We start from the raw sequence: 12,265 nt of genomic DNA on the forward strand, positions 1-12,265 counted from the left end.
TTCCCTAGATGCTGCCTGACCTGCTGCGCTTTTCCAGCAACACATTTCCATCTCTGATCTCCAGCATCTGCAGACCTCACTTTCTCCTCAAAGACACTGTACAGAGGTTCATTCCAAAAAAAAGATTATCCGGGGGAAGATGCATGGGGTATAAGATAGCCATGGCTGACAAAGGAAATCAGAAAATGTATCAAAGAAAAAGGGAGATCCTATAAAGTGGCCAAGAGCACTGGGAAATCAGAAGATTGGGAAGACTACAGAAACAAACAGAGGATAACAAAGAGAGAAATAAGGAAGGAGAGCATCAAATATGAAGGTAGGCTAGCCAGTAATATTAGAAATGATAGTAAAAGTTTCTTTAAATACATAAGAAACAAAAGAGAGGCAAAAGTAGAAATTGGGCCACTCCAAATTGGTGCAGGAAGGCTAGTGATGGGTGATAAGGAGATAGCTGAAGAACTTAATAAGTACTTTGTGTCAGCCTTCACAGTGGAAGACATGAGTAATATCCCAACAATAAAAGAGTGTCAGAGGGCAGAATTGAGAATGATAGCCATTACAAAAAAGAAAATGCAAGAAAAGCTAATAGGTCGCAAAATTGATAAATCTCCTGGCCCCGATGGGCTACATCCTAGAGTTCTGAAGGAGAGGGCTGAGGAAATAGCAGAGGCGTTGGTTGTGATGTTTCAAAAGTCACTGGAGTCAGTGAAAGTCCCAGATGATTGAAAAATCACTGTTGTAACCCCCTTATTCAAGATAGGATCAAGACAAAAGATGGAAAATTATAAACTGATTAGCCTAACCTCGGTTGTTGGTAAAATTCTAGAATCCCTCATTAAGGATGAGATTTCTACATTCTTGGAGGTGCAGGGTCAGATTAGAACAAGTCAGCATGGATTTAGTAAGGGGTAGTCATGCCTGACAAACCTGTTAGAATTCTTTGAAGAGATAACATGTATGTTAGACCACGGAAACTCAGTGGATGTTATCTATCTAAATTTCCAAAGGCCTTTGATAAGGTGCCACACAGAAAGCTGCTGAGTAGGGTGAGGGCCCATGGTGTTCGAGGTGAGCTACTGGCATGGATTGAGGATTGGCTGTCTGACAGAAGGCAGAGAGTTGGGATTAAAGGTTCTTTTTCAGAATGGCAGCCAGTGACAATGGTGTCCCGCAGGGTTCAGTGTTGGGGCCGCAGCTGTTCACTTTATATATTAATGATCTGGATGAAAGGACTGGGGGCATTATAGTGAAGTTTGCCAATGATACAAAGTTAGGTTTTTGACAGACAGTTAGTACTGAGGAGGTAGGGAGGCTGCAGAAAGATTTAGACAGTTTAGGAGAATGGTCCAGGAAATGGCTGATGAAATTCAACATGAGCAAATGTGAGGTCTTCCACTTTGAAAAAAAAGAATACAGACATGGATTATTTTCTAAATGGTGAGAAAATTAATAAAGCCAAAATACAAAGGGATTTGGGAGTGCTAGTCCAGGATTCTCTAAAGGCTAAGTACATGATTAAGAAAGCAAATGTAATGTTGTAATTTATCTCAAGAGGGTGGAAATATAAAAGCAGCGATGTGCTTCTGAGACTTTATAAAGATCTAGTTAGGCCCCATTTAGAATACTGGCTCTGGAGTGTGACCAGCGGAGATTCACATGGATGATCCCTGGATGAATGGCTAAGGATCCTGGGATTGTATTCATTAGAGTTTAGAAGGTTGAGGAGAGATCTAATAGACACTTACAAGATAATGCATGGCTTAGAAAGGGTGTTCACTGGGGAGTTGTTTCTGTCAGGTGGGGAGTCTAGGACCCGTGGGCACAGCCTTATAATTAGAAGGGATCAATTTAGAATGGAAATGAGGAGACATTTCTTCAGCCAGAGAGTGGTGGGCCTGTGGAATTAATTGTCACAGCGCGCAGTGGGGTGTTAAATGTCTTCAAGGCAGAGATTGATAAATTCTTGATCTCACAAGGAATTAAGGGATACAGGGAGAGAACAGGTAAGTGCGGTTGAAATGTCCATCAGCCACGATTAAATAGCAGAGTGGACTTGATGGGCCGAATGTCCTTACTTCCACTCCTATGGTCTTATGGTCTTTTATTTCAATTTGGCGTCATGTTTGGCTCAACATCGAGGGCCGAAGGGTCTGTTCCTGTGCTGTACTGTTCTATGTTCTATGTTTTATTTCTTGATGTCATTATTTTCTAGAACTCCTTTGATTTCTGTCTTGAACATGCTCAATGATTAAGCCACAATTCCAAAGGTTCCCCACCCTCTGAGAGATGAAATTCCTCTTCTTCTCAGTCTTAAATGGCCCATTCCTTATCTTAAGATTATGTTCTCTGTTTTAGATTCTCCATATTGGGGAACATTGTATTTATATATGCACTGTAAGAATTCTGTAAGTTTCAATGAGGTCACCTGTCAGTTTTTGAAACTTTAGGGGCTATGGAACCAGTCTTGTCAACCTGTCCTCATAAAACAATCCTTCCATCCCAGAATTAGTCTAGTGAAACTCCATTGTACTATTGTTTAATTAGTAAGTGCCAATTCAGATAAGAGGGCCAAATCAATACACAGGTGAGGTCCCACCAAGGCCCTATACAACTGCAGCAGGACACCTTTACTCCTGAACTCAAATCCTCTTGCAATGACAGCCAATGTACCAATTACCTTCTCAATTGCTTGCTGTAGCTGCATTCTTACTGTTAGTGAGTCATAAACAAGGACACCCAAATCCCTTTAGACACCAGCATTTTCCATTCTTTCAGCATCTAAGAAACCTCTGCCTTTGTGTTTTTTTCCACCAAAACAAATAACTTCACATTTACTCACATCACGTTCCATCTACTACAGTCTCATCCATTTATTTAGCCTGTCCATGTCCTCTTGAAGCCTTCACACTACTTTGGTTCCAATTCAATTTGGTGATGCCAGCAAATTTGGAAATATTACAATTGGTCCCTAGATCCACGTGATCCTTGCGATATTAGTCACAACCTGCCATCCTGAAGGTGATCCAGTTATTCCCACTCTCCACTTTCTGTCTATTAACCAGTTCTCAATCCATGCCAGTTATTCTCCCCAATCCCATGGGCTGTAATTTTATTTACCAACCTGCTGTATGGGACTTTATCAAAGCCTTCTGAAAATTCATACACACCACATCCTTCATTAATGCCACAAATACTATCTTGTCAAACATAATTTTCCTTTCATGTATGCATGTTGACTGCCCAATTTTATCATTTCTTTCTAAATACCCAGTTATCACATCTTTTATAACTTTGTCTATTACAGATGTTGGACTAGCAGGTGCGCAGTTCTCCACTCTTCTTCTTCCACCCATCTTAAGCAGTGGGGGTATATTTGCTACTTTCTAATCCACAGGCAACTTTCAAAAATCTATATAATTTTGATATATAACCATTAATTCGATTAACCATCCATTAATTCAATTGCCCAAGGAATTTATTAACCTTCAATCCAGGTAACTTTCAAGTACTGCAAATTTCCTTTAGTTCCTCAATTTCACAAGTAGAAGTTGCATGGTTTTGTTATCCACTTCACAGCAAAGTACTGGGAGTTGCGGGGTTGGTGAAGTGGTAATCTGGCAGGGGAAGGGATGAGTGTGGAGTAGACAGGGGAGGTGGTGGGTACAGTAGTGGGATAGGTGTTGGGACAGTGTGTGGGGATGCTGACAAGTCAGGTTTTCAGGTCCAGCAAAGAAATGGTGTTGGGTCTAGCTATTGGGTGAGATGGGGGTCAGCAGGGGTTCTTATCGGAATCTTTCAGGTGGATATTTCCAGGGAATTGTCTTGGACTTAGCTACACAGGGTTTCTACATGATCCAATACAGCAATCCAATCTATGCTCTCCATAGACAATCTGGCCATTGGAAAAGCTTGGCCGTGTTTGTTGAGATCTTGGCAGGTGCAGGCACTTCATATTACTACATACAGAGCCAGTGAAAGCATGTCATGGTGATGACAGGCCTTTTTGCAAAGAAGAATCTACTATTAAATTTAACCAATCTTCACATGCAGTGATGGTGTCATTAGCAGTCCATTAGCTTCGTTGGCTACATGTCTAGAGCATGGTTCAGAATAATACTATTCATTCCCAATGTGGATTCATTCCCAATTCTGGCTGAGGTAGTTCTTGAGCCCTACCTTATTTCCTTGCACCGTAATAATTTCCTCACTTGTTCCAGGATGAGCAACCTTTCAATGACATTAACAGCACACAGGGAGAGGGTGTTACCATTTGATATACTGGGTCCCAATTTGCTTTGAGTAATAAAATCTCCACATCAATTAGTTGCCTAATAAGCAAAACCTGCCCCCTTTGGCCTGTGCATGCAAGTGTGAGATTTCCAAACAATGGTCAACAGATCCCCCCCCACTTGTGCAAACTTTCTTGGCCACTTGCAATCCACAATTTTTCTTGAATCTCATCGCCTTCCTCTCAGAGACCCAATGTGTGCTAATAATCGTGCTGCAGAGAGGAAGGCAAGTATAGCCCCGGGATTCATGACAAATTCATGCCAGTAAAACAAAACAGAAAAAAGAAACATAGCCAGATATTTTTTCTGAAAGGAATTCACAAAACACAGGATATTTTCTGTTTTTTTAAACGAACTGACTTCGCTCTGATTCTCTCACATTTCTGGTCCCACTTCACATGGGTACCTTTGAAAAATTAGGTTTTTCATCCGGAAATGATGTTGATTACATCTTCATTCCCAAATTAAGATGTAAATAGAGTGTCTGTTTGAATGAGATAAGCACTTCACATGTTATTGGTCTTCAAATTTAAAAGAAAAAAGCAACACCGCAGCGGAAAAATGGGTATTGGTCCAGCTGGATGAGACTTCTGTCAGTTTTCAGTTACCAGCTGCCCAGCTTATGGGTGGTTGGCAATGGGAAAGCCACAGAGATACAGTGTGTTTACAGCATAGCAACAAGTCATCTGACTGAATTAGTCCACGCTTCAACTCCTCACATACCTACTCCTGACCTTCGCTAGGCCTATATGGCTCTGAGACGTGGGCTGTCCACAGTAGACACCTAAAGGCGTTGATGCAGGTGTTCAAGAGCCTGCAAATGTGCTGGGAAGAAAGACGCACCTACACCAGTATCCTCGGCCAAGCTAACATCCCCAGCATCGAGGCGCTGATCGCCCTTGATCGGCTACAATGGGCTGGGCATATGACCAACTCAAAACTCTCCAAGTGTTATAAAGTGGAAGTTGACCCCCTTCTGAGGACTAAAACTGAGACACCCAGAGAGGAGCGCCTCATCCTATAATCTGTAAAGAATGGGAAAAGTGGTGTAACCCACTTCTCACCAACTTCAAATGGTTAAGTAAAATAAATCCCTGATACTCAATTCAAAATCAACAAGTAATAATTTATTTATCTAACTCTGACAGGGAACAATTTAACTAAACTATTAATAAACCGAATAAATCCCTTCTAACTATTACCTATTCCCAAAGAAAACAAGATTCTAATGGTCTGTTATTCCACTAAATACAAGTTCCACTCATACAACAAAAATAGAATTTAGTGTCTCAATTACAACCTGGTTATGTGTCTTCTGTTTATCTAACTCTGACAGGGAACAATTTAACTAAACTATTAATAAACCAAATAAATCCCTTCTAACTATTACCTATTCCCAAAGAAAACAAGATTCTAATGGTATGTTATTCCACTAAATACAAGTTCCACTCATACAACAAAAATAGAATTTAGTGTCTCAATTACAACCTGGTTATGTGTCTTCTGGAGTGTTCTGTGCCTTTTCCATCAATCAGTCTGTCAGGAATGCCTTCTCTGTTGTTTCTTCTGTCAGGAATGCCTTCTCTGTCGTTGGTACCCTTGTTATTTAGATGGTGCTATCTGTAAGACGTAGAGGAGGCTGTGAGAGCCAATGATTCTCTCTCAGCACTCAGGGCGTTAATTCTGGCGGATGGCAGCTAGCTCTGGAGTCTTTGTGCACCTGTCCCCTTCTTTTATACCCTTGATAACATATCACTATTTCTTACAAAAGGATTAGTCCTATGTTATCAAAGCCATCAGATTTAAATTTAGTAGGTTTTGGTATCTAAGTGCCTAGTTCAAACTGATTGGCTAAATTCAAAAACCAGTTGTCTTGGTAAAATCTGCGGCTTGGCCTGCTAACTGTACGGCCTTTCAGTTCGAGTGCTTCATGTACTTGCAAACTTTCAAGCTGCTGCTCACATTCATCCATTTTAAATTTCTAAGCACCACAAAATACCATCTTTTAAAGGGACCACACAATGCATTCTCCCCTTGCATTTTACAATTTTACAAGCACCAAGTTCGAACTTCCTGCTTTCCAATCGACAATTAGTCTACCCAACCTTGCAACACAAGCAGGTGCTGTACTCCCAGGTTCAAAACACCAGGCAAGCCCCAGGTGGACAGAGGAAGCACTTCAGGGATACCCTTAAGGGCTCACTGGTGAAGTGCAGCATTCCCACTGACACCTGGGAATCACAGGCCCAAGACCATCCAAAGTGGAGGAGGAGCATCTGGGAAGGCGTCAAGCACCTCGAGACTTGCTCTCAGGAGAAGAGCCAGGAGAAAACAATGAAAGGAGCATGCTGCCACACCCATGCCCCACTCACCCCTTCCCATGACCACCTCCTGCCCCAAAGGTAATAGAGCCTGCGGTAACTGTATCGGTCTGTACAACCGCCTATGGACTCACCCTGAGAGTGGAAGAGTGATCCTCGTCTGTAAGGGGCTGCCAATGAATGAACAACACATGTATATAGCACAGAACAATAAAATGTTTCAGCCTTAACATATAATGAAAATGTAAGTCAGGATAGGAAAAAAAACATCAGTTTATGCTGATAGGAATTGTGGAAACAGAGAACAAAGCAGGAAAGATACATGATTGGCATATAACAGGTGTAGTATTGATTTAAATTGAATGGGTTGTAAAAATTAACAATTGGTAATTCAAGACAAGACTGTGTGAATGACAAAGAATGAGCTAAGGACTGGCAATATGAGGTAGTGATCTATTGCTGAGTTATTGTTATTGTGTAGGAAGAATAATGTAGTAACTCAACATGGAATGAATAAAGGTAGCATTCAGAAAATGACGGCTGACTGAAACCTGATTCACGAAAAAACTGTTAATTGAAAAATGCAACACAAAACCTATGTCAGTCTGGCATGTTTATTCCATATTTTACCAGCCTAGAATAAATTAAAAAGGTACAAGATGTTCCGTTGTCTAACTCCAATGTCCCTCATCTTGACAAGTATGAAGATTGAGTCAAACAAAATCCAAAAAAAAAGCTTTCGTTAGCAGAAAGACTGATGTGCATTCGGATATAAAGTGAAAGTTACTGTAACTGGAATTTAAAATGGAAATGATAACATATTTTAGCCTGTTGTCAGCCACATCAGCTCTTTCTCAACTTGTCAGTGCCCACATTACTGGTATAGAATTAACTGGACTGGTGATTCATTCTATTACTACGCAGAGCTATTCTAGAAATACTTAAAGAATGAAGCCACAATTCTTAGTAATTTGCAATATAAGCGAGGCAATTATTGTTGCATTTTATTTTCAAGCATGAGTTTGAGAAAGTGGTAGTGAGACACTTTTTTGAATCACATTATACAAGTATTATCGATCTACCCACAGTCCTTTTAGGTAGCAATTTTCAGGATTTTGATTGAGTGACAATGATATGTTTCCAAGTCAAAATGATATGTAACTTGAAGGGGAGCTGAGAGATGCTGGGGTCTGTTCCCCTTGACTATCTCAGTAGTAAATCTGCAGATTTTGATATGTGCTGTAGAAGAAACTGTAGATAGGATGTAAGTTGTTTCTACAGTCATATTGCAAAATCAAAAATACAAAAAGCAGAAAAAATTATAGAGCTTAGAAAGAATGAGATATTCAATAAAAGAAAGACAGAAGGATAGAAGATTGAAGAAGTTTGCATGTTGTATTCAAGAGATGTTAACTGCCAGATGATAAGCTTTCATTCAAATACAGAATTTTGCTATGATCTTATCAGTTCAGGACTTGGTGGCTTAGTGGTATTGCAACTGGGATAGTAATCAAGAGATCCAAGTTAATGCTTGAGAGTCATGAGTTCAGCCCTCACTTCAGCAGCTGATGAAGCTTAAATTCAATGAATAGCGCCAGAAAATCAAGCCAGTCTCTGTCATGACAACTGTTATATAAACCTATCTTGTTTATCAATGTACTGTACAGAAGGAAATCTGCCATCCTAACCTGATCTGGCCTACATGTGACCCCAGACCCACAGCAATGTTGTTCTTGATTCTTAAATGCCTTCAAGGACAATTGCTGGCCTTGCCATTGACACCCACATCCCATGAAAGAATAAAGAAATTGATTAGTCATGAAATCAAACCAGAAGATTTGTGAATTGGGTCTATACATCGACTGATAATCCACATGTGAACACAGAATCGACACATTTCAATGAGAAATAAAATTTCCAAGTGGAAGACCTAACATTAATTATGAAAGTAACAACTTCAAGAAAACCTGTATGATTACACAAAGTAGTTAGAACTATAAAAACTTAACAAGAGTTTTCATTGATATTTTAAAAAGCTCAGAATGGAAGTGTTGGTCATACAGAAAGTGAGTTGGAGAATTAATAATAGTAAACAAGGAGATGGTAGGTCAGAGGAGCAGGGAATTTTGCATTAGTCTTCACTATAGAGGATACAAGCAGCCCATATATAAAGAGCTGTAAATCAGGAAGTTAAAGGGTAGGATGAAGTCAAGAAAATTATAATCATTGGGGAAATGTTTCTGAACAAATGATTGGTGCTGAGGGCTGACCAATCTCTGATGAACTGCATCCTTGAGTCTAAAAAGAAGTGGCTGGTGAAAGAATTGATAGTTTTAATTTTCGTTAGTTTCAATTTTCCAAAATTTCCTAGATTCAGAGAAGATTATTAGATTGTAAAACAGTGAATGTGACACCTTTATCCAAAAAAGAGGGAGATTGAAACAAGAAACTACAGGGGAGTAGGGTTAACATCCTGTCATAGGAAAGATGTTAGAAGTTATTGTTAAAGACATTATAACAGGACACTTAGAAAAACTCAAGGTATGCAAGCAGTTAATCATATTTAACCAAAATATTGGGATTCTTTGAGAAAGTAATACATTGTGGATGAAGGGATAGAGGTGGATGCACTGTACTTTCCAGAAAGCATTTAATAAAGTTGCACATCAGAGCTTATTGAGAAAATAAAAGCTTATAATACAGGGCCTTGGGTAAAAACAAACTAGTTAGCTAGTTAAGAGGAAACAGAGAGTAAACATAACTAGGTCATTTTTTAATTGGAGAGATGTAATGAATGACACACCTCAAGGGTCGGGGCTGGGATCTCAACTTTTTACATTTTATAAAAATGACTTGGATGAAGGACCCACAGGTACGTTTGTAAAATTTGCTGATGACACAACGTTATGTAGGAGAGTAAATTTTGTAGTGGATATAAATGACTCCAGAAGTAGATTGAATGAGTGAGCAAAAGATCTGGAAATGCATTATAATGTAGGAAAATGTGAAATTGTTCCTTTTGGCAGGGAGAGTAGAAAATAAATATTTTATACGAATGGTTAGAGTTTGCAGAGTTCTGAATGCAGAGGGATCTATGCCTCTTAGTATATAAGTCATAGATGGTTAGTACACACATACTGCAAGTCATTAGGAATGCTAACAGAAGGTAATCATTTATCGTGAGTGAATTGAATACAAACAAAAGGAGGATATGATTCAGTTATACAGGTATTGGTGAGACCACAACTGGAATACTGTGTACAATATGAGTCACTTCATTTAAGAAAGGATGTAAGAATTTTCAGAGAAGGTTTATAAGGCTAAAACCTGGAATGTGCAGGTTAGTTATAAGGAAAGTTTGGCCTGGTGAGTCTTGTATCCACTGAAGATTAGCAGAGTAAGAGACAATTTGGTTGAAACACACTTGGTTGAAAGGATCTTGGCAAAATGATTGAGAAAAATAATATTTCCTTTTGTGGGAGAACTTACCTCAAGAGATCATGAGTCTTTGGAATGATCTTCCTTAAAAGTCAGTAGAAGCAAAGTCCATGAATAATTTTAAAGCAGATGTAGATAGATCCTTAATAAGCAAGGAGGTGAAAGGTTATCAGTTTCATATGAGAATGTGGAGTAATACCATGATCTTAGTGAATGATGGAACAGGTTCAAGGGGTTGAGTGGTCTGCACTAATTTGTATGTCTGTATGTGCATACAGAATATTAATTGCATTTATTAGATTTTGATTGTGAATTACTTTCTTTCCAGTTATTCTCACAAACTGCATAAGGCAAAATTTTGATTTTAATTATTTTCTTTAATGTAGGCAATGCAGACAGCTCTCCTGCAAATCATTCTGCCAATTCAAGCCAGTCTCTGCTAGGCCGAGCCTTTGTGGACAAGACTGTTGTAGCTGCTAGTAAGAAGGTACAAGAGGAGATGCAAGTCAGTGCTCTGTCAGGTATGAGCCATGTAAACTAATTTGTTTGACATTTTAAAGAATTGTTTTTGGAATGTGGATTTGAAATGTAGATTTTTCTTTTCCAATTGTAAAGCTTCTCCTGGATTATCTGACATGCTATTGGAAATATTGCATCTTGGGTTGTTCATCTTTTGAGATTTGATTTAAAAAGGCTGAATAAGACTTAAAAGACAACATACAGAATAACACCTTATTCTGACTTGTTTCCAAATATAAGATAAAATGAATGCAGTGTAACAGCATGCTTATTTGGAAATAAATTTTGATTATAAGATTGATTAGAATGTTGTAGCAACTAGTGAGTCTAAACCCTTATGCTCATCATGAAATGAAACTCCTGCAATCAACATTTTGTCCAGTGCTTTAGGAAATTGTAATGTTGGACTAAAATTGAGGAAACATACCACTCTCCTGGTGATGTCCATGAAACATGCTGTTGCTGTAGGAGGCAAGGCTTGCCAGTCCCAATTCCCAGGTTGTTTATGAAGCAGCTTCTTATATGGAACGGGAACCCAGCTTAGCATATATTTTTTATAATATATTTCCATATTCTTAGCAAATTATCCCCCCAGTTATGCCAGTTCTCCTGCTATAAATCTCAGTCGCCAATATTTTCTTTATTTTAATTAAAGATATTATCCTTCATTGGTGTAATGAGGAGTGAGAATTTTCCTATCCTTCTGCTTTTCTTTGTACAACAAATAGGTGTGTGACCGTGACCTCACTAAATCCACATGTGGCCTCATCAATACCCTGTATAACTGAAGTATAACTTCCATAATTTTGTATCAATTCTCCTCACAATAAATGACCTAATGGTTCCCTCATTCCAATGAAGAAATCAATTGATTTCTACTCACTTGTACACTGATAGAAATTGCAGTGCTGCATCTACTGTCTGCTCCTCCTTAGAGTTTGCCAGAAGGTCAAGATCAGGTTGGAAAAGTAATGACAGTTTAAGAGAGGGAAATACAGATCAGAAAGTAGCAGCGTTATCTCCAACAATAACTGATTCCCTAGGTGCTAAATTCAGATGCCTTCAAATTAATGTCATCAATGAAATTTCCTAATGCAATTTGTTACAATTCATTTGTCCATAAGCAATAGAAACAAGAGTAGACCAATTAGCCCTTCGAGCCTACTCCACCATTCAATAGGATCATGACTGATCCAACATTCCTCATGTCCACTTACCTGCCCGTTCTGCATAACCCTTGATTGCTCCACTGATTAAGAACTTATCAATCTCAGCCTTAAAGGGACAAAAGGATTCTGGCACCACACCTCTCTGTGGCAAGGAATTCCAAAGATTATCAACCCACTGAGAGAAGGAATTCCTCCTCATCTTAGTCCCTTGATTCTGAGAAATGCAGTCTGTCCCTAGACTGTCCCATGAGGGGAAACACCTTCACAACATCCTTCAGAATCCAGCATGGTTCAATGACTTCTCAGCTGAAAATGTGTTGCTGGAAAAGCGCAGCAGGTCAGGCAGCATCCAGGGAACAGGAGAATCGACGTTTCGGGCATAAGCCCTTCTTCAGGAATGAGGAAAGTTTGTCCAGCAGGCTAAGATAAAAGGTAGGGAGGAGGGACTTGGGGGAGGGGCGTCGGAAATGTGATAGGTGGAAAGAGGTCAAGGTGAGGGTGATAGGTCAGACTGGAGTGGGGGCGGAGA

General features: G+C 39.4%; 1 protein-coding gene across 2 annotated transcripts in view; it reads left to right on the forward strand.

The window, feature by feature from the left end:
- The window catches only part of LOC122552709 (ALK tyrosine kinase receptor-like), a 1,052,914-nt gene that overhangs the window by 737,459 nt on the left and 303,190 nt on the right, over positions 1-12,265 (forward strand). For both annotated transcript variants that reach the window (XM_043695597.1, XM_043695598.1), the window contains one exon: positions 10,435-10,569. In XM_043695597.1, the coding sequence (XP_043551532.1) occupies positions 10,435-10,569 (135 nt within the window). The remainder of the gene's footprint in view (positions 1-10,434; positions 10,570-12,265) is intronic.

Source organism: Chiloscyllium plagiosum, chromosome 9, assembly GCF_004010195.1.
Source record: "Chiloscyllium plagiosum isolate BGI_BamShark_2017 chromosome 9, ASM401019v2, whole genome shotgun sequence".
NCBI classification, from domain to species: domain Eukaryota; kingdom Metazoa; phylum Chordata; class Chondrichthyes; order Orectolobiformes; family Hemiscylliidae; genus Chiloscyllium; species Chiloscyllium plagiosum.